This window comes from Alexandromys fortis, unplaced genomic scaffold (genome assembly GCF_014885135.2).
Source record: "Alexandromys fortis isolate MF-2015 unplaced genomic scaffold, M_Fortis_MF-2015_v1.1 scaffold_18, whole genome shotgun sequence".
Taxonomy (NCBI): Eukaryota; Metazoa; Chordata; class Mammalia; order Rodentia; family Cricetidae; genus Alexandromys; species Alexandromys fortis.
The window spans coordinates 4,288,559-4,312,563 of record NW_026067897.1 but is presented as its reverse complement, the minus strand read 5'-3'; the positions used below and the strand labels follow the sequence as shown (position 1 = coordinate 4,312,563).

The 24,005-nt window shown below is 37.1% G+C and overlaps 1 protein-coding gene across 3 annotated transcripts in view; it reads left to right on the top strand.

The window, feature by feature from the left end:
- Triqk (triple QxxK/R motif containing) overlaps window positions 1-24,005 on the top strand; it is a 54,438-nt gene that overhangs the window by 22,201 nt on the left and 8,232 nt on the right. For all 3 annotated transcript variants that reach the window (XM_050119151.1, XM_050119160.1, XM_050119170.1), the window contains 2 exons: window positions 11,258-11,336; window positions 23,230-23,315. In XM_050119151.1, coding sequence (XP_049975108.1) covers window positions 11,276-11,336; window positions 23,230-23,315 — 147 coding nt within the window. In that variant the 5' untranslated portion in view covers window positions 11,258-11,275. The remainder of the gene's footprint in view (window positions 1-11,257; window positions 11,337-23,229; window positions 23,316-24,005) is intronic.

The following is a 24,005-nucleotide window of genomic DNA, read 5'->3' as shown; positions in this document are numbered from 1 at the left end:
AACTAGTTTTTCATTTGCCAGTGGTAACCAGCTGGAATTAATTCTGGGTTGAGGATGGGGTTTTGTGTTCACATTCACTCTCAGTTCCAGTACTCTGTCAGGCCCAGACCTGTGCAGACCCTGTGCGGACTGCCTGTTTCTGTGAGTTCATGTGTGTACTGGCCAGTCCTTCTGTGCTTCAGAGGCCGTGTTTTCTTGGTGTTTCCATTCCATCTAGGTCTCATAGTCTTTCCACCTCCTCTTCTGCAGGGCTCCCTGAACCTTGTGGGGGTGGGGATTTGATGGAGACATCGCATTTAGGACTGAGAGTCCCAAGGTCTTTCATTAGTACATTGTCCGGCTGTGAATATCTGCATGTATTCCCATCTACTGCATAAGGAAGCTTCTCTGATGGTAGCTGACAGCTCACTGACCTATAAATATAACAGAAAGTCATTAGTCGTCATTTGTTGCCATTTTCCTTCAGCCCAACAGTAGCATTTGGTTTTCTCCTAAGTCTCTTGTCTATCTAGTCTCAGTCTCTTGGCTACCAGAACACTGTTGGGGATTGGCTCCATCTCATGGAGGGAGTCCTAATTCAGGTATTGGTTGCTTGGTCCCACATGCTTTGTGCTGCTATTGCTCTGGCACACCTTGTAGAGAATTCATCATTGTAGATCAAGGGTTTATAGCTAGGTTGGTGTTTATGTTTCTCCTTTAGTAACACACAGAATACCTTCCATATCATGAATGCGATCAGTAGGGATGTAAGCTCTAGGTAGGCACCAGCCAGCTTCTCCATGCTCAGCACACTGTTCAGGTGTTTCCTTTAGCAATAAGGACTGGCCATTAATTTCTGAAGAACAACCAGTATCATTAGCAATAGCCTAAGTTGTTTGGGGGTTCCCTTGAAGATACTTTGGTCAACAACTCAGTTAAATGTAACCCATTCCCAGAACTTGAAGCTTTATTTGGTTACAATAGATGTCAAGTTGAGGCCCATCTCCCCTGTTATTGGTCAGTTCCATTTAGATCACTATCATATATGTGTATTTGTGTGTTAGGAAGCTTCTAATTTGTTATTCTACTGCATTAAGTTTTTATATAGGCCCTTAAAATGGCCCTTAGTTTTAGCTACTCATCCCCATATAACAGGGGAGAAAAAATAGATAGCAGAGAATTGGGCCCTTAGGAAAGTGGCAGCTTCCAGGACAGCAAATACAGATGTGCCGTAAAAGGATGATAATTTTTCAGTAGAACTTAAACCACCTTGAAGGAAGGATCTGACCCTGGACAACTGGAGCATCAAAATGATGAAATGAATTCTTAAAATTAAACAAAACAGTCTTCTGTGAATGTACACTGATAAACGTGTATAAATGAATAAGAGAATGTTTTGTGTTGATTGCCAACTAGTTAATGTAGTAGGATGAAATTAGAATGACATTGTTTGTCAACTGTCAGATTTTAATTGATTCAGTACCAATAGATGCCTAACAATAGCTTCAATTTGATGAGAAGCAAGATGAAAGACATGAAGTTTCAAGACTTATTGTGAATTATTATAAAATACAATAGTGAAAATTCTAGACTCACATTGATGAGGGAAGAATCTGTGTCCTTCCTGGGATGGCCCTGGCTTCCACATGACACAGTGTAGTGGTATTCCCTTTCAGGTTGGATTCAGGATTGTTTATATGGAAAATTGTGTGGTTGACATTTTTATAGGTATCTGTTAAAATTATTTTACAGAACTAATAGATAAACATAGCTCATAACAGTCTTTATATCTTCTTTAGTAACCAAATGCTAATTGTTTTTAGTAATAATCCTTATAAATCAGAGCCTTAATAATTAAGCTTGCTACTTCCTAAACTTTGCATAGAACAGAGTTTGCAAGATAAGTTTATATATAATTTTAAAAATCAGACAGTTAGAAATCAGGAACTGTGGTATATCCAAGCCCTTCTAGAGACTGGCAGAACACATGTTAAGACTGAGGAAGTCTTCAAGAGACTTTCAAAGTCTGCCAAGTTCTCTAAAACTGGAATTTGTTCATGTTTGTTTGAATGAATTACATGCATGTATAATAAGGAAATAACATTGTTTTATCCTGCTGTGAGAACCAGCCTTCAGCAGCTCAGGAACTGAGAGGGAGCCACAGAGTTGGTGAACTAATGACTCAATTTGACTGTTCTATCTGAGGGACTAAAACTTAACTCTCTGGGGCCAGTGAATGCGGCCAAACCTAACTGTCTGGGACGGGCAAAAAGGGGAAATGCACACATACATACCTTTAGGTCTCCCTATCATCTCTCTATTCTTCCCTTACCTCTGTCCAGGTATTTCTCTTCTGTGCATCATTCATGTCTCCCTTACATCCTATATACTGTAGCAAACTCTTTCAAGCAGTATAAAAATTACAATGTGACTTCATTCTACTTTCAAGTGAATGATGACAATGAGTACAGGTAAAAAAGAATGTTTCCCATTTGCCTTAGATGATTAAAAATTTTACATATCACAGGTGAAAAACAAATTATTCCCAAGAACCCACATGCATTCATGTCCAAGCAACAAGTTATAGAGTAACAGAGTGTAAGCAAGCAAGGTGTTTTTCTCAGCCAGTTCTTTCTCTGTTAAGCTGCATATTATGGTTACAAAGGAAAGATAAATTATTTTAATATTTGTCTCAAAAGGTAATCTCATAAAAATCTCTAATGAATCACAAATCTGAACTTTTATATATGGAAAACAACCAGTCAGATCTGCTTTAAATCCTTAGAATGCATACCCATTCGTCAACAGTCTTTTTATATCAGGAAGCTGAGAGCAAAACTAGATGCAAGGAAGTAATCATAACCGTTGATAACCAACCCATCCTAGCAAGGAAAGTACATCAGCCAGCCACAGCCAAGCTGCCGTTGTTTGTGTTCCCTGACCTCAATGAGTCCCTTGTTCAACTACCAAAAGTTTTTCTAAACTTAAAATTGTTCCTCAAGATTATCTGCCTCAAAGCTATTAACAGAAACATCTTAACCTAGCCTCAAGTCATTTAAAGCCTTGTTTTAGCTGTGGTGCACATTGAAACCACATCTCCCAATATTAAGATTAAAAGAATCTGAGTTAGCTTAGCTTCTGGGACTCAGTTGTTTTCCTGAATCATTAGCCTAAGCCACAGTCTATAATGCTCTTCAATTCCTGACCAGCTGACATTTCCTTGTTCTTATTTTCTATCCTGACAGCCTGTTCTTTTTCAGGGGCAGGGGCAACACTATATCCTATATTAACCTATATTTATTTTCCCACTAAACCAACTTCTGTCACAATCCCTTACTCTATTTATTTGAAACCCTCAATCGTCAAAAATCTATTTAAACTAACAATCAGACTTAAGAGGAAATAATCCACAGGTAAAAATGCCCAATTGAACAGGATATTTCAATCACACTACATTCAAGGCAGTTGATATCCCCCACACCTGTTCACAGCATGCCAGACACCTAAGAAAAATGGCAGCGGCAACACGCAAGGGCACAGCAGTAGCAAGAGACATTCTGGAGCCAAATCCTTCGGGGCCTTGCCTAGCCAATATTCACCCATCATTGCCTTGCATTCTGGTGGGCTGATCTCCTGAAGTCAACTGCTATCAGCTGTTTTAATTAAGAATAGTTGGTTGAAAATAGTGATTCTGATAGATTTAGAATCTTTCAGAAAATTCCATCTGCGTGGAAAACCTACTTAGATATTTCCTGCTAGGTGTACTTTCCTAATCTTTGTTTTAGAGAAATGTAACAAAAACTTTTTAAAAAGATTAATTATGTTTTTAATTATCAAAGGAAGTGGGAGAGGAGCTTTGTGAACTAAATGCAGTACCCAACCAGAAGAGGGCGTCAGATTTCAGGGTAACAGGCTGAGTTGCCAGACTTGAGCCCAGGGAGTTGAACTCCAGTCCTCAGCAAGAACAGAAAGTGCTTCAAACTGCTGAGTCATCTTTCCAGTCCCTATTAAACATCTAGTCCATTACCGTTCTCGAATATTATGTTAGAGCCTAAAATGTAGAGTTCATGTAGGATTATAAGTGGATATGTCTGCTGTCTTGGGTTGTCACTCTTTTTCTGTAGCAATGAAGTGCCCCAGGACTAGCAACTCAAGTGAGACAGGATCCACTCTGGCCCACTGTCGTAGATCACGGTTCCTCACAGTGGAGGAAATGAAGGATCGGTGCCTCAAACAGCTGGCTGCGTCACACCCACCATCAGAAAATGGGAATCAGTGCTGACTTAACCTGCTCACTCCTTCCACTTCAGCAGCAGATGGTCTTGATGCTGATGGTGGGGGAAGTTAGGAAGGGTGTCAGATGCTCTCAAACTGGAATTAGAGATGCTTATGAGCCACTTTGTGGTGCTAGGAACTGAATCCCAGTCAATTGGAGGAGTTCTCTCAGCCTCTGAGCCGTTTCCTAGTCCCCTTTAGAAACTTCTTTAAAGGAACAATTTACATGAAAAGTAACCTTTATTTAAAGGCTAGTATAATTTGGTTGATTAAAGATTTTCTTTCTCTCTTGTAAATGCTTGGATTATCTTCATTAGGTATGTCCACACCTTTGGAAGCATAGTCACACCGTGAGATACATACTGCGTATGTGTTTGAGGAGGCAAGTATGAGCACAGGTGTCCCCACACATGTCGTCTTCCAGCATGTGCAGTGGATGAAGAGAGGCCACTGTCAAGGGAATTTCTCTCTCAGTTTCTTCACCTGGTTTTTGAGGTGGGATCTCTTTCTGAGTCTGTCACTTGCAGTTTTGAACAGGATGACTGACTAGCCATCTCCTGGGATCTGCCGGTTTCTGCCTCCCATTCTTTGGTTTACAGGCATGAGTGGCCATGCCTGGTTTTGTTGTTGTTGTTGTTGTTAATGTTTATGTTGGAGATGAGAACTCAGAACTTCGTGCTTTCACAAGCACTGCTAGTCACTGAGCAATCGCCTCAGCACGGTTAATGACTTTCATTTGATAACCACAAGTTCATATGAGTAACCCAGCCAATATGTAGTTAATAACCTATCTCCTTTGGAAATGTAGAACAAGAAATTAGAAGTTCATTCTTTGCTTTCTCTAGAAAAGCTTTATTCAGTTATAATGGTTACTTTCATGTTTGAGAAAATGGTCACTTTTTAAAGACTGTCTCCCTTATATGGCCTACTCCTATTATATTGTTGCAAAGTTTAGAATTATAAAATTTACTCCACTGGTCCCAGGTAATGTAGCATCAACTTCCCTCATAGAGAATGTTATTAATGACACACACAGGCAGCTTTCTGTCTATTCTGGGCAGTATAAATTTAATGTGTTGTTTTCAAGTTTGTCATGTGTCCAGATGCTACAACAATCTGTGCATTAAAAGGCATCAAAAGAAAAGAAAGCAAAAATATTTGTGGATTTTTTTGATGGGTACTGAAGGATTTCTGATACAATTATTTTGAAATAGCCAGTTGTGTTAGGTCTGAGAAAAAAACCAAGTGCATTGTTTTCTTGTAGTTACACATGTTTTATTGGCTGGATTTATAACTCTCCTCCCTCTCAGCACAGATCCCATGTATCCTTCTCCTATATTACTTAATTTCTGTTGGTGGTGTTACCATCTGTGTAGCACAGTATTTTTCCAAGCATGGGCCATGACTACTTACATTTGAAATCTCTGGCAAAGAGGAGGTGTTTGTTGAAGATCCTTAGCCCCTCCCCCCCAGCCCTACTGCGTATTCTCTAAGGTGAGTATGGCCTCGGACTCTGTATTTTAATGAACTCTGCTCAAGGCAGAGAATCATTGCTCTTGTCAGTTGTTCTGCCTCATGGAGCCATCAGGCTGTTTCCCGGCTCTAAGGTATCACTTTGTTTCGTGGGCTGCTCCTATGGTGGATTGCCTTTGGATTTCCTTAGCTCTGCGCTACCTCTGAAGTCTATCAGTTATCCCTCACATCCCAGTCTATGTGATGGTAGGAAACAGTATCGATTTTGCTTCTCTTACGACACAAACCTCTTTGATGCTCATCAGAAAGCCTATCAAAACTCAAAGCCTCAACAATTTAGTCATGCTGCCCAAGCAGGTTTCCATCCAACAAAGAGGCTGAAGGGCATCACAGTCCCCTGTCAGGCCTCATGCTTTCTTCCAACAGTTTTACAAATGACAGCATGTAGAAGCGTTGACCCGAGAGCTTGTTAGAAAAAGCAGTGGTCGTCAGATTTCGTGGTTATACCTATACTTGGAGGTATGAGTGAACTCGCACTGGAGTCTTGTGACTCTCAGTCGCTGAGATTCTGAGCCAGCAGGGCTGGCTGAGGGCCTGGGAACCTCCTTCTTAGTGGTTAATAAAGTACGGATGGACAGACATCTTGGCAGCTGCTGTCCTAGCTCCTTTAGTCCCTCGTGGTTTATAATGCCCCTGCTCCTTGAGACCTGAGACTTTCTTCTGGGGGACTGACTTCTGTATAGCCAACCTTTCCCAGGAATGGATTTCCCTATTTTACCCAGCCCCAGATAACTCGTGAAAGGTCCTAGTATTCTGTGTCGTCTTGAGATAAACCTAATTCAGGATCGGACACATTTGTTTACTCACTTTTCATTATGACCTATTTGGTGGTATGTCCTCCCGTGAACATTCATGTCCCATATACACTCCTGGTAGTTCATGGCTCCCCCTGTATTATTTTATTGTCGAAATCTTTCCATCTGTAAACATGTCATTTCACCTGTTTTCATTTAACCAGATTCTCATCATTTTTACAAAGTCTTTTTGTTTGTTTTTTGTTTTTGACATTATTCAGGTACCTTAGCCTGACTTCAAGGCTGACCTTGAATTGCTGATATTTTTCCTCTACTTGCAAAGTTCAGGAATTAAAGGCCATTGCACCACTAAGCTCATCTGTAATTAATATGTGGATAATCATATTAATTCCATATTTAAACTCATATCATTTTCTTTTTTATATAGATTAAAACAAGCAAGGGTAGTCAAACAAAATTCCAGTTCATTTGTTTACCACACTTGAGTCTAATTCCTTCAGCCCTCCTTTTACTATCTGTGGATATCTCCCTCCGCCCATACTCTTCTCAGTGCGGAGTCTGTCCAAGCGTACATGTATCTCCATGTCCCTTCACTTTCTACTTTCATAAGGAAAGCTTTATCCTGTCCCTCTCTTCCTGTAGTTACTTACCATTATGTTATCAGCCACGTTGGCAGTTTTGTACCAAATGTGGCTCCATCTCAATAATCAATCACGACCATTTCCACATTCACCTTTAAAGATTCTCCACTCTTCTGCAATAAGATGGACATTCAGTTTAAGCCTTTGATTTTAACGCCAAAGTTGGCTCCTTCATCTCACCAGAGCGTTAGTGTCTACCGGCGTGTATGGCAATACATTCTGATCACCTCTGCATTCTGCCAGCTCCGCCTCCTCCTATAGCTTTCGACCCCAGAGTGCGTCCCTTGGCTGCTCTTCATAGTTCATTTTGTGTGGGTGACAGTGAGGGCAGACGTTACATGTGAACGCTGGTCCCCATGAAGGTAGGAAGAGTCAGGTGGCTCTGTAGCTGGAGTTACAGACAGCTGTGATCTGTACAACGTGGATACTAGAAGCCAAGCTGGGGCCCTCTGCAAGAGAGCATTTTCCTTAACCACTGAGCCTTATCTCCACCTCCATTAAACAACACAACATATGTTTAGACATACTATTACAGAAATTGCTGTTTATACAGGCCTAGTAAGCATTTGTAAACAGGAATGCCATCTTCAGTCTTAAGTATAGAGTGTAAAATTTTAATTTTCAATTATTTTAATGTATAGTCTATGTTTTGAATAACATTAGTATTCTTTCTTTCCTAAATATGTTATCAAGTTTCAAGAATTTTAAAAAGTTTTCTGATGACTTAATCTGAAATAATTCCCACACAACAAAATACATAAATAATAAACAGTAGCTTATTAATCCATATTTTAGTTGAGCTGGGTCTCAGAACAAGTTATCCCCTCAGGGAATGCAGTGTTCTTCATAAAAGAAGGTGATGAGACATAGTCCCTAAGGAATTAAATTGTGAATATGATCTTGGTTTGTACATGCTAATATAAATTTGTTATTCCCTTCCCACATCTATCACAACACATTTTAAATTGTGGCTGATCTCACATGCAAATAGCTGTCTTATTATAAATCGTGACTGTGTGTGCTAATGTCTCCCTGGATTTCTAAGAGTTTGCTATCATGTCATCAAGCAATAGAAATGGGTGATGGTTACTGCGAGGCTTTGAAGAGGGGAGAGAACTCAGAATATTGTAGAGTTTCTAGATGACTGAAGCACTGACATTTTGTGCCATACAGATGAACAGGCATGCTTTTAGATCATTTTAAATACAACTAGTACATTTATTAATGAAGTAAAATACTTCTCGCCGTTTTCTGCTTGTTTCACCTAACAAAATTTTGTCATATTCAAATGTTTTGTATGACTTTTGTTTTTATTTTTACTCATCATTTTTTTTGCTGAAAGAATAGACTATTTTTCTAACACAAGAAGAAAGTTAAAATTTTGAAATTCTAATCAAGTATTATTTACAGCCTATAGACATTTATGACTTTAGGTTTGCTAATTTTTGGTATGATGTTATGTAAAGCACATTTGGAAATGTTCAATTTCCTTCGGTCACCTTCAGTCAAAAGATAGGGTTTTTTTTTTCTACAAGTAATGGATCAATGCAGTACTTGTCTTGTAAGTGTTACCACTGTCAAATGACCAGGAAGGGAAGGGTAGTGGATGAATAGCCATTGGGCACACAGACTTAGCAGTTTGCTGGGGTTTGTGCATTTAATGTAACCATATTCCATAAAGAATAAAAAAGCTATATTAAAGAAAGAATATGTGTTTTATGCACGTAAACTAACTTCTCTCTCGATATGGATACATCTTCAAGCTCCACACAATTAAGATTAAAATAATGACTCCACTTACTATTAATAAATGCAAACACTATGCAGAATAGAACTGCTATATGAATACATTATATCTATTGACATTATTTATGACTTGTCTTGACAGAACTATTTTTAATGTTTTGATTAATAACAAGTAAGACTGGATAGGATTAGGTGCTATTTAGTTTCATTTAGAAAACTTTAAGTATGTGTCATCTTAGATGCAATAGCCCCATGGTTTATTGGAGACGGACTTACTTTGACTTTCTGTTGTTAGTGGGTATTTTACATTGCTAAATTTTGTTATACCATCAATCTGAAGGTTGTTATTATAAAACTAAGCTTTGAGATGAGCTCATGCTTTTCTTACATGTGGGTAGAAGTTGCCTCTTTGGGAGTCATTGTTAGCTGTCTCCATCAAGATGTGTAAAGAATGTAGTTGGGCTTGAGCAGACTTCAGGTGTACTTGGTCTTTTGAGATCCCTTAGTAAAGTTCATTAGGAAAAACCCCACCAGTTTATTTAGCGCCTGAAAGAGCTCTCCTTCTAATAATCTAGTTCAAACCCGAGAAACTAGAGCAGATTGTTCTGTCTCAAATTCTGTCTAGAGCTCCAGGCTAGGAGAGTTTTTTGTTACCCCTGCCTTTTATACTATAGACAGCCTTGTTTGAGCCACACCATGACCACTTTAGAGGAACTTCCCGAGCCCCCCGGGATATCTCCTCCTTCAGTGTACAGCGGGCATCATACTGTCCAATTGCTCTCCATGGTGCAGCCTCAGCTTACTCAGGGGATGAGGACCAGGTGTTGTTTTCATCCCCCCACCTTTTTACTTAAATAGTTTCCTCATCTTTTGCTAAGCTTCTTATCACTGACATGGAGTTCCACATGCCTGTCATTTTACCACAGTTTCTTTCTTCTGTATAATTCCATATGCTTTTACTCTATTCTTTGGAAGTCTGGGCTTCTGTGTCTCATCCACGTGTCTGTTCTGAGGGGACCTGAAGTAGGAGATTCGGCACGAGAGTATTGCTCATCCTCTTCTCTCCTTTTCTCCTCACCATCTCTCTGTCCTTCTCTTTTCCCTTCCCTTCTCTCTCCCTGCCATCTCTCAGATGAGAAATATTAGCTGAACTTTGTTCTCCAAATATTTTTCTATTTTTTCTTCCTTTCTGAATTTTAGAAGTTAGCTTTTCCAGCTTCTGAAACTCCAAGTTCTTAGAATTCCCGTGTCTTCATATATATTGTCTATTTGTTCTTTTTAATTGAGATATAATTATTTAACCCCCCTGCTTCCTTTTTCCCTCTGCCCTAAATCTCCAAACCCCCAATGAATGCTTAGGGCAGGAGAGTCAGCTTCTTTCAGGGATGCTCTCCTAATTGGTATCTAGTACAAAGTAGTCAGGCCTGAAACCATATATACTCAAGGTGCACTAACCAGAAAAGACGGATTGTATTTACATATTTGTGCATATATATGTAGCAATAATAGTAGGAGGCCTTTGTGATTTTAATCCAAAGCAGACTTCTTGCTTGACCATATGTCTTTCACATAGAACCACACTAAAAGGAGTAAGGAACAACTTCTAATAACCGATGTTTGTCTTAGTAAACATTTGTGACTTCAGGAAATATGCCTACAAATATCTAGTAATTCACAGGAGAATTTAATTTCTTTCTCAAGGATGAAAAATTATTAAAAGTATTTCCTCCACCCCATGGATAATCAGGTTTCCACAAATGGGGCCTTCCAGATTTGTATGAGGGCTCACTTATCTTCCAGTGCACTAGGGGGAAAGGAAGAGAATGCGTGGACATGCTTGTGAGGATGCACACTGGGAAAGTGGGAATGGTCGTACCAGGTGGTGCTGTCTGTTGTTATGTTACAGGGTGCAGAGCAGAACACCCTAAACCTGCCCATCTTGGCCACATTTGGGAGGCTTTTGATGCAAAGTTCAAACTGTCCAACTCACCTACTGTAGCCTTTCTATTTTAATGTATCACAGTGGATAGGTGCAAAGAGAATTTCCATTTACAGATACTATTCCCTCATATTCTGGATTGATTGAGCTTAGTTCTTGATAAAATTAATGTAGCCTAGAATAAATGTGTGAAGATTTTATCACCAGTAATTGTATATCTGATGATTTATTTGAAAGTTTTCTTGTCTTTGCAGATATCTATTAAGTTAGGTCAGCAGCATTTTGCTCATTGTTTTTTTAAAAAATGATCTTAATGAACTTTTGGGGGAGTTTTCAGATAGTTTTTATAAAAAATGTTTCATTATAATTATTTTCTTTCTGTTTAACAGGTATTTTGGAGATCAAAGATGGGTAGAAAAGACTCTTCCACTACGAAACTTCCTGTTGATCAATACAGAAAGCAAATTGGTAAGCAATGAGCTTCTGTGAATATAAATACAAAAAACAATTATGTATATCAATTAAGGAATATATTTTCTGTAATATATACAGCTCACAAAAATAAAAGAATAAAGAACCACCTTGTAGGTTTTTAGGTTTTAGGAGGAAAAACAAATCTAACCCTGGCTCCTAGTAAAGAATACACTGCATGGTATCTGTTTTCTCTAGTGTAATTGTGAGTTTATCAGTGGAATAGAACTAATACTATTATTGTTTTTAGGAATAGATGCTGTTTTACAGTATTTTACATATCATTACTTGATAAGTTATTCCTTTATACATATTTAGAAAGATAATTCTGTTGCTTCACAATGTCAGTGATGTAATTATTTCAGAGTAATACATTAAAATATTCTGAATAAAATATAAGTGCCATATGTGGAACTCAGCTGAGAAAGGAGAAGAACTTTTCAGGAGTCCTAAGTGAAGACTTAGGGAGAGAGAAAAATGGTGATGAATATCCCAAGGGGTGCTGTGCTAGTATCTAAGGATATGTTTGGGTATTCATCACCATCTTTCTCTAGAGAGAAGACAGCACAGAGACAGGGCAAGAAGCAGCCGCTCTAAATTCACACTTTCTCTCTAAGTGCTCGTGAGTGTTTGTGTACAGAATGCTCACGCACAGGGAAAACCCCGAGAGTTTAGAGAATTCGTAGACTAGGGACATGTTTTTTAAAGAAATGCAATAAAGTAGAAATCAGACATTAAACAAAATCGTCTTCTTCTCAACATGACACTCTCTTCTCTCTACCTCTACCCAATTAAACAAAAAGTGATTAATAAAACCTCTTCAAGTTATTGAAGAATAAAAAAATAAATTTCAATTGAATTCAGATAAATAATTAAAAATAACTGAAACAAAAATATACATCTATTTTATAATATCTCTAAAGCATGCACTCCATAAATTAAAAATATTGTGAAAAAGACATATAAAGTAAAACAACAACAACAATAATGCATAGGTCAATGAATAAATTTTTATATTTTGTATTATGTAGAGCTACATAAGATTTGCGCATATATACATGCATAAATGCACATATAAGTACATTTGACTCTATAAAAGTCAATTAGAATATCCATTATTCCACATAATGGATTAATTTTGCATAAGCTAAGCCCACCCAAAGTGTACTGATCAATTTTCTGTTGTGAACAGTATCACTAAATGTAGCCTATGTTAGACCTTTAGATGTTAGGACTTGGTTCTCTTTGACTTTCCATCTCTGTCCTTCATCTTGGGTAACAACTAAAGATATCCATTACTTCTTTTTTTATTCTTTCCCTTTGAGATTATACTGTAATTACATCTATTGTGGAATATGAGATGAAGGTGTGTTAAGTTTGTTTGTGCTGTGGAACGTTTGTTTAATGATGCAAACTTTTTTTCTTTTTTTTTTTTTTGGTTTTTCAAGACAGGCTTTCTCTGTAGCTTTGGAGCCTGTCCTGGAACTAGCTCTTGTAGACCAGGCTGGCCTCAGACTCACACAGTTCCACCTTCCTTTGCCTCCCGAGTGCTGGGATTAAAGGCATGAGCCACCACTGCCCGGCTTGCATTCTTTAATGTAATTTGCTAGTCTAAAACACCTGATTGGTCTAATGAACTGAACTGCCATTAGCAATAGCAAGACAGGAGAATAAGTGGAAGGAGAAATCTGGGATGAGAGGTGGAGGAATGAGAATATGAGGAAGAGAGGAAGACATCAGGGGCCAGGCACCCAGCTACCCAGCAAGCCATGGAGTAAGAAGTAAAAAAAAAGTATATTTAGCAGAGAAATATAAAAGCCCAGCAGCCAAAGGTATATGGATAATTTATATTAAGAAAAGATGGCTAGAAAAAAAAAAGGCCAGGTACTCATAAGAAAGAATAACCCTCTGTACACTTATTTGGGAGTTGGGTGGCGGGTCCCCAAAGATCAAAGAGCCAAAAGAACCTAAGAGTAGAAAGAGCAAACAACTACATACATCATGTTTCCCTTCCTTTGCCCCCTCACTTGCTGTATTTCAAGGCCATGCTATCTTTTTTTCCACTTATTTTTGTGATCTACATATTACTTCTTATTCAGTTGACTCAAGTATCAGATTGTGGGAAGAATGCAGTAAGATTCCTTCCAGAATGCATCTTAACTGGCCTCAACCCATCAGACAGATGATGTGTTGTTTGAACTTCGTGAGCTGGGCTTCCTCTATTCTCACTTCTCTCAGCATTCTGGGCTTCTGAGCTCTACCCGAGATTATCAGTTAAGCTCTACTCCAACATGGACGGCTCTCCTTGCCTGCAGATCCAAACTCTTTCCTATTCCTCCTATAGATTAGCTCCAAAGGCCCCCAAACAAGTGAACCCCTCTCCTGGTACCAGTTTTCTGGTACTTCCTTTCATCATTGCTACGACAAAATACCTGGCAGAAGCAACTTAAGGAAGGGCTTATTTCAAGTCACCATTCAAAGGATACATTCTATCATGTGGGAGAGGGCATATTGATAGGGACATGTAGTAGTAGCTAGGCGCATTGCGTGCACAGTCAGGAAGCAAAGTCGAATGAATGCTTCTCAAGTCTCGTTCTTTTATTCAGTCAGAAAGCTCAGCCAATGGTGGAGGGCTGCACAGTTCACTTTGGATATCCCCTCTCCAGGTAAACCTTTCCAGAAACGTCTTCACAGACACCTCGAGAGGTCTGTGACAATTAAAATGAACTCCAACAGTGGGATGGATACAGTTTTGTCGGTGTGGAATGGTACTTTGAATTAGTATCAAATTCAGCCTTCCACTAATTTGTAAATGATTTTAGCCACCATTTTTTTCTAAATTTGACAGTAATTTTTGTTTTGTGATGTCTTTGTTTAGATTTTGAATATAAATTAAAGTGGCTTAAAAATAAAATGTCCTCTGCTCTTTTGTGGGAGAGTTTGAGAAGGAAGCTGTTTGCTGAATGTCTGGTAGAATTCATCAGGAAAGGCATCCAGCATTGGGTGCTTTTAGTCAGGGACTTCTGATTCCTGATTCAGTATCTTTATTTCTTATCTGTCTCTTTAGGTTTTCTGTTTATATCTGATTCCTTCTCTGTACCACAAGTTACCAGCCATTTCTAGGAATATATCCATGTTTACATAAATATCCCCACTTCTTCTAGTTATTTCCTTTGTTGGCTTATAATTATCCACAGCTATGCTATGAAGTTTTATGTCTGAGTTTATTTTCTGTAATTTCTTCCCCATTTTCATTTTAATATTTGTTCACTTTCCTTGGTTTAGAAAACCCCTACTCTCTTATATTAATGTTTTTCCTACTGCATCTTAGTCTGAATTTTATGTGTTTCTTATATAGTATTTATTATTTTTTTCCTATGCTTACTTAGCACTTAGTTTACTGTTTTATAAGTTTTGAGCTATTTCAAGTTGTTTGGTTAGAAAGATTCTTTTCAGTTCAGTAGTTATTATCATAAACAGTGCTCTTTGCTGTGTCAGTCCAGTTTTGCTGCTTTAACAAACTAGACTAACCCAATAGTATGTAAAGCAGAAAGGTATGGGAAGCAGTGTGCTGCTGGCAGCTTGTTGTGCCTCCCTGATGTTTCTTAACACACCATCAGATATTGTGTGGAAACTGAGAGAAATCCTGTGTCAGCTCAGCCTGTGTTGCTGTTATTACAGCCACCATCTCTCTTGGCCCTGCATAACCCCGACTCTCTCCTACCTCCAAATGTTAGCAACATTTGGATTGCGAATTACATCTCAGTGTGAATTCCAAACTGTGGCACCTACTTTTGCTGCATGTGGGTAATTTGTTCATTTTCATGTGTCACAAAATGTTTCTTTCCATCAGTGATTATTTAAGAGTTGTTTACTTTCACATCATATTTGTGAATTTTCCCATTTGGCTTGTGTTACTGATGTCTAATCTCATTGTATTCAGAAAAAATATTTTGAGGAGCTTAATTTTTTTATGTTCCTGAAGAATTGTTTTGTGCTGTAGCACATCCTGGAGAATGCTAGCATGCTCTCAAAAAAATGTGTGATCTCTTACAGCTCGACTGGACACCCTGCCTTATCTAAGTCCGCTATTTACATCTTGTTGATCTATCCATAAATAAAGCTGCATACTGTCAGTACATTGTCTCCTCTTCATAGCCATCTTTCGGTTCATGATCTGTTTGTGTGTCATCTATCATCTGTCTACCTATCTGTCCATCTTTCTATCTATCATCTCTCCATATATCCTTCCAACTATCTGCCTACCTCCAAACACATATATGCATGTGTAGGTATAGATGCATATGTATGTATGTATGTACTTCAAAGTTTAGTTCATATAAACAATTTGCCTTTCATGGGTTTCAAAGTGCATGGATTCAATTAATCTCAGAATGAAGATACAATAAAATTGTATCTGGCCTTAACAATACCAGGGTTTGTTTATCATCATCATTTTCTAACCAGTGCAGCATTATGTAGGCTTTGAATTGCAGTAGGAACTACACAAGTCTAGAGATGTTTTGAGGTCTACATATTAGCTCTGTGTTATAGAATGTGTAGGCACCATGTGAGCTCCAGGAAGTGCGCGTCTCCTGAAGGTCCTGGAACCACCTTCTGAAGACTAAGGAACAGCTACACACTTTTATAATAACGACATCATTCTCTTTAATTGGCTCATTCATAATTACATTATGACTTTTTCATTGTCAAAGTTTATTTTTGTCAGCTGACAGCCGAGTCCCTCTGCTTGCCCTTCGTGGCTCAGGTGCTCTCTACTGCCTCTGCTCCAGTAGCCTCTGTTCTGTAATGACACCGCTTCTGCATCACTAAATCTAAAGGACTCTCATCTTGAAGGAATGTAATGTGTCTCTTAGAAGTCCACTCAGCTACTGGTTTCTTTATTGGTACACTTAATCCATTTACATGTAAAATAATTGTCAATATAACAGAAATTACTTTAGCCATTTTGGTGTTTTTATTTTTTTTTTCATTTTTCCTCCCTTGCTGTTTCTTTGCAATTTGATAGCGTTTTTTAATGCTATAAAGCCTTTATCTTATTTTTGAATCTACTATTTATATTTGTCTCTGGTTTCCCAGAGCTTGCATGAAACATAAAAGTCTAGCTAAAACTGGTAACGACTTAAATTCCTACAGAAACTGTGAAGAGTGTTTCCTGTGTTATCAGGTTTTGATAGACGCCTTCTTCTATGTTGTCAAGTTTGGGAGCTTATATTTAGTTACAACACTACTTATGCTAATTATGGTTTTCAGATATATTTTATATGTTATATATACATATTTAAATGTGACTGTTTAAGAAAAAATTAAAATGTTCTAAAATTATGGCATTTTCTATTTTTATTTAATTTCTTTTTGTCACATAACATTGAAAAATTAATGTTTATTCTTATTTTATTATTTCATTTTTCTTATGACTTAGAAAAAATATTTGAAAAGTTTTTCTTCTGAGCTGTTTTGCTTTTAAGTAGTATTGGTAATTCCCTTTGAAGCTTTTTTAATTCCCATGTATGTTTTTTTATTCTTCCTTTTTACCTGGACTGTAATATTTGTTTTTCTCTTGTCTATATCTCTATCTCTATCTCTATCTCTGTTTCTATCTCTATCTCTATGTCTCTATATATATATCTTTATTTTGGAGAAACAAACTTATTTTACAACATTTATGGTAACCAAAAGTTCTTTATTCCTCCAATTTCATCTTATATTTATTTAAAGTTAATTTTCCACTAGTTTGCTCCCTATTCTAAATCTCTGAAATATTTGGATTATATTTGTTCATTCTTAAGTACTTAAAATCTTGAATTTCTCTCTTTGTTCTTGGGATTTTTCTTTATTCCCTGTTTTTTAGTATTCATCGAGTTTTGACCACACTGAGTATTGTTCTTATTTCTCATATATAATTATTTGTATATATTGCATTCTAGTATTCTTGAAGGCAGATGCTCTTATTTTTTATTTGTATGTATAATGATGTTTAAAGGAGGTCTTTAATAAAGATTTGCTTATATATCTTTAAATATTTTATCTTTGAGATTATAATATAATTAGAATATTTCTCCCTTCTTTTTCCTCCCTACGAGCCCTCCTGTTACCCCTCCTCCCTGTCTTTCCAGTTCAAGATGTCTTTTTTGATTGTCATTGCATGCACATATGTGTGGATGCACATACATATTTCTAAACGTGACCTGCTGAGTCTGTAGAGTGTTTGTCATATGCAGGTGTTCATGGCTCAGCTTTGGTGCTGGGTGACCCCTGGTGCTCCCTTTCCTGGAGAGGGCGGCTTGGGAGCCTGTCTGTAGTTCTTTGTGAGGGATGGAGGCCTCGCTGTATCCTTTTTCTCTTTGGAATGTTGTTATTTTTGTCCTTGTCTGTTTAAATATTTTTAACTTAGAAACTTGCTAAAAGATATAGTTAGGTAACTTTTGAGACATTTTTGTCTTTTCCCATTCCTATGCATTTTTATCATAAATCTTAGTGAGTGTTTGTTTATATGCTTTTAAGTCATGTTGTGGCCTTTGCAGTGTATGGTTAGTGTCAAAAGGTTCTGTCCATCATGGAAAATTATTTGAATGACCTATAAAACATCATTAAACTAAAAGTTTGACCTGATATTTACATGTTTCTCTAAATTAATTTACCAGATTATTTATTATAATCCAGATGTCTGTAAAATTTTGAAATTTTAAAAAAAAATTTACTATTATATTACTTTTATCTTCTAGGAAACATGTGGTATTTTATGTGACGTTCATTAACAAAAGTGATATATGATCATGGGTCAATGTTTCTAATATTTTTTGTTATGTAATAATATCACCAGCATGTTTATTATTTTAAGTAGATATTTTCTTATGAGTATTTGTAATTTTGTTTATTTTTAAGATATCAAAAAATGCAAATTGTTTGCTGATGTATCCACGGGGGGTTTATATAAATACCCTAAGAAAGACTGTTGAGTTTTGGTTTCATAGTGAAACTTCTGCATCTGCACATAATATGTACATGTAAAATTCTACTGTGTATACAGTAAAAATTCATTTTTTAGTAATAATTTATCTTGCTCTTGTATTTAATTCTGTAGTACTAGAGGAGATTATAAAATATTTTTGACTTTTGAATAAAGGAGGAAGGATTTGAAGCAGTTGAAATTATTCTAAAAATGTTGAAGTCAAGATAAATGTCTTTACTGTTGATTAGCAAATATTATTTGTCAGTACTTTTGGCATGCTGCAAATAACTCATCTTCCAATAATTCATTTGAATAATTAAATTTAGATTGCAAATTTTTCTTTTCAAATATTTTGACTGTTATCTCTCTTCTTTTCTATTGTATCTTAATTGGTGTGATCTATATAAATGGACAATAAATTACATATCTTTGTAATAGAGATCAGACAGTGAATAGAACTTGGTATTCGTCCCAGACAGAATTATGATTGAATGTATTTGAAAGATTAAAGCACTGAATTTACTTTATTTCTAATTAAAGGCAATTAAAGATTTGCAGGCACAAATAAAAGACAATGAACTGAGGAGGAAGTGCAGGAGCAAGTCCATCTGCAGGTGAAATGGATGCGCCTTTGAGCAGAACCAGCTGCATTTTCATCACAAGAATAACGTTTAGGAGGCTTTTCTGTGTGTGCTTGTTTGATAGCATAATGTAGTCATAAGCAGCTTAGGCCATATTCAGAAAACAGAGCATTAATGTTTAAAGCAGCAAGGCAGAGGAAGAGCAGGCTGCCTCGGGACGATAATGAGCACGGCCAGTGTAGGGGGAAAGAAAAACAGTTTGCTGCTAAAAAAGTGGTCACCAGATGTTCACATGGTAATGACCGAGCAACCACCTCGACAGAGGGCACAGGTGCAGTCTTCTTCTGGCCCAGGGTAAATAATTGAATAGGATAGAGCCAAAGACAGGTGTCTCTTTTTCTTTGTTTTGACTGAACTAAGACAATACCTACTTAAAACTATGTAATATTAAAAGAAAATCCAACTTTAATATGAAATAAAGTACATAGAGTTTATTGATTTAGATTACCATATAAATTACTGTATCCTTTCCTAAAACAATGTGATATGAGGAGTGATTATTGATAATAAGTATAGTATGAAAATTTATGATTTTTATTAAAAATATTTGAGTATATATTTTTATTTATTTCTTTTAAAGGAAAGTGCTTGTTCTCAAATATATTTCAATGTTATTGGATATATAAATGTAATTTTCAATAATACTTTATTAATTCTCTGTTAATTTCATACAAAATATTTTTATCATACTTACCCATTAACTTTTCTTAGATCTGATGTGGGAATATCCTTCTGTATATGTGTTTTCTTTTATTGGTTAATGAATAAAGCTGCTTTGGCCTATATAGGGCAGAATATAGTCAGCCTAGAAGAGATATAGAGGAAGAGTAGGTGGAGTCAGAGAGACTCCATGTAGCTGCAAAAGGAGACAGATGCCAGATGGAACCTTACCAGCAGGCCACAGCCACATGACAAAACATGGATAAATCAAAATGGGTTAATATAAGATCTAAGAGCTAATTAGGAATACACTAGAGTCATTGGCCAAGCACTCTTGCAATTAACATAGTTTCTGTATGGTTATTTCAGGCCTGGATGGCCGGGAAATGAACAAGCAGCCTCTGCCTACGTGGATCTGTCTTCATCTCACTTCCTACCCTATTTCCATTTCTCATCTGTATCCATTTCTTATTCTCTGTACATTGACCAATTGAGGCAATTCTTTATGCTAATTGTCATCTACTTCCAGAAGAAGCTTCTCTGATGAAGGTTGATAGATACACTGATCTAGGAGTATATCAGTAAGCCATGAAGATTGTATAAATACTTTGTCCATTTAGCAGAATAATAGTATTGGCTTCTCCCCATGGGTCTATAACCTGTTTTACCACAGGTTCTTGGTTCCATTAATAGTGCAAGATATGGTTTCTGTCTTAAAAAGCTGGCCTGAGATCATTCCAAAATTATTGGTGACTCCCATAACATTTATGACACCATTGTACCACTGGGTGTAACTTTAAACATAAATAATGAAATGATGTCCTCTGTAGAAAAAGGATGGAGCTGAGGATTGTGATGTGAAGCAAAGGAAGTTAATGGGAAGCTAGTGCCAGATGTGTTGTTTGGAAATGGGCCAGTCCCGTGCTCATTGTAATAATATCCATTTTAAGTGCACCTTTAGATGTTTGTATAATAATTGAGAAGTTTTCTTTCGTAAAGACTACAGGTGAATGAAGAATGGATAAGGAAATGTGCTACATTTACACAATGGAGTGCTGTGGGACAATGGTCTATACCCTGTCATGTGTAGTTTGATAAAATGCTGATTGACCAGTAGCCAGGCAGGAAGTAAAGGTGGGGCCACCAGGCAGGAAGTAGAGGCAGGGCAACCAGAACAGGAGAATTCTGGGAAGAGGAAAGAGTCAGTCTGCGGTGGTCACCCAGACACAGAGGACGCAAAATGTGACTGCCTCACTGAAAAAGGTACCAAGCCATGTGGCTAACACAGAAAAGTATTATGGGCTAATGTAAGTTATGAGTTAATAAGAAGCCTGAGTTAATAGGCCAATCAGTTTATAATTAATGTAGACTGCTGTATGTTTTTCTGGGGACTGAATGGGTACAGAACCAGGGTGGGACAGAAACCTCAGTAAGCAATGGAGTACTACACAGCAGAAAAAAGTAACGACATCTTGAAATTTGCAGGCAAATGGATGTATCTATAAAACATCATATTAGTGAGGTAACCCAAACCCAGAAAGACAAATATCATATGTTCTCACTCATAAGTGGCTTTTAGACATAAAGCAAAGAAACAATGAGGACCTTAAGAGAGACATCCATGCATCTGATCTACATGGGAAGTAGATAAAAACAAGATCTGAGTAAATTGGGAGCATGGGACCTTGGAAGGGGGTAGAAGTGGGGAGAGGCAGGGAGGGGAGCATAGAAAAATGTGTACCTCAATAAAATTAAATAAAAAATTAAAAACAAGACCATAGGTGGAACAGAGTAACTTAAGCAATGGTATTATAGTGCCACCGGTTGACTGGTAAATTCTTACTGTTATGTTGACTCTGATATCTATCTGGTGATGTTATGATGGACCATGACAGAAACCATGACTATCACTCATTAATCATGTTTAAAATCATCATTCACGCTTTTATCTCCACTTTACCTTAAAATTCTTATTAGGCATATACAAGATGAATCGAGGGGTTTCTTTCTGCTGGTATCTGTGATCTCCACATTTCTTCTAAGATTTGCATTGGAAATGTGCTTGGTGGAATGGAGTGGAGGAACGGTGTTGCGACTTCCATTGCTCCTAACTGTTTACATCGCAGCAGGATGGACACAGGAATAGCTGGACTATTGAGATGTGAAATCAGAATGAACACTTGTCAAGGGTTTTTTATCTTTTTTTTCTAGCAAAATTAAATGTTACTAATTTAAAGTGAGTCACAGTCATGTTTTTCTGCTAATTATTTATTTAAATTTAGAACATTTGATATACATCTTTTACAATTGACTCTTTTCTGCATCATTAAACCCTATCAACAAATAATACTTATTAAGCTTCAGCCGGTAGAAGCAGCGTGGCTGCTGTGCAACAGTGCAGCTCACTCTCCGGCCCCGAGAACTTGCACACGGCCCTTCGACCGGAGAAACGCTGGTCTGTGACTAATGAGCTCAGCTGTCGCCTTTCTCCATCACCGCTGTCCACTTACCTCCGTTCTCTGCCGTTCGCGTTTCTAAAACTCTATGTGGAAGATAAAGGCACTTTTGAATCATTAGCAGACGCATTAAGAAACAGATGTGTTTAGCATTAAATTTTTATGACATCCTTTAGATCAGCTTCTTCCAGATTTATCTGAGTGTGAATAGGATGTGGAAATTTGGGGTAAAAAGGGCAATGTGTAGGTAAGCTCCGGAAACACTCTGAGAGGAAAGGCTGAAAAGAGAACGAGAGCACAGGGTGAGGCTAGGAAGTATGTTGTCCTGTCTGTTAGCTGCCGCTCGGAACGCCACCTTAGAGTTTTTCTTACGACAACTCCCACTTGTTTCCTTAAAGAGAATTTTTTAAAATACATATTTTTCTTGATAATCTTTTGTTGTGAAATCTAGTATTTTTCCTGAGGCTGAGTACTGCTTCTTTTGTAGCTTGTTAGTGGGGTCACCAGATGGTACACCAACACCAGAATTTAGAGACACTAGCTCAGCTTCGCTTCTCTTTGGCTGGGAATGCAGTAAGGAAGATTGAGTGTCATATCTAAATGTCGCTCGCCTCTGTCTGACGTAGTCCTCTGCTGAAAGGATGAAAGTTGGACATATTTTGTTCTAATGAATTTAGGGACTTTAAAGTCAATCTCATGGATTCCTCTGTTGGTCTCAGGAAAAAATGAGCAAATATTTCTTAAATTATACTCTTGTGTATTTAATGTATCCACAATGTTATTAATTTAACAGGAGTTATTTTTAATTGCTAAAGCAATTTATTTAATAGTCGATTATATATAACTATATAATTATATATTTAGTTTTTATATGTAGTCTTATAATTCATATATTAAGTTATTAGTGCTTTTATTTTAAAAGATTCACACTTACTGTAAGTATCTTATTCTCTAAAAATAAAAGATATAATTTTGTTTTGGCATTCTGTGCATCAGGTCATGATGTCTGTCAGAGTAAAAAGAGATCTGTCTTGAGTGACTTATGGAGTCTTACCTGTGAATGTCTACTTTGTGTAAACATCCTTTGACACTGTATTGGTGATTGTGAACTTTAAATTATCCATAAAACTAACTCATTGTCTGAAACTGTTTCTTTCTAGGCAAACAGGATTATAAAAAAACCAAACCTATTTTACGGGCAACCAAATTAAAAGCAGAAGCAAAGAAAACAGCAATAGGCATAAAGGTATACTTCCGTTTGATCAAGTTATAGTTTGATGTATGCACACCAGTTCATTTTACACAACTCGGTTGTATATGTGTTAAATCTGAGTGTCTTAAACTACTCCAGTCTCAACAAAGTGTTAGTAAAGTTTTTGTAAAATAATTTTCTTATTGGAAAACATCATTTCTGTCTTGAAATTTTGAGGACCCTTAAGATAAAGTTGTAATTAAAGTTTATAGTATATACCGTACATAGAAAACAGGTTTTTTTTCTCAAGCTATTGTTCTAGCTATTAGAAATATTGTTCAAACACGTCAGTCATGTATGTGGGTTGTCAGATTCTTCCACTCAGTGAACCCCACTCTATAGTTGTTTACTTTGTCTCTAGAATCTGTGTAATGAAATTCTAGTGCTATCCTCAAACTTGCCCTTTGGGCAAACCAGTGCCTATCTGCCTGTGGGGGCGGAGTGCTACCGAGAAGGGTGTCAGCAGACACTAGTTTAATGTGCTTACAAAACTGAACGTGTTTTACTGTTGCTCATGGCAAGTGTTCACCAGATATTTAGCACGGAGTAAACTAGGTAGGAAAATCCACTTGGAACTAATGCTACCAAATGTGTAGATTAAAAATGACCAGTACAAATATTTTATTTAAATATTAAACTGTTAAAAGAAAATCTGGGTGTTCATCTGGCAGATAAAAAAATCAA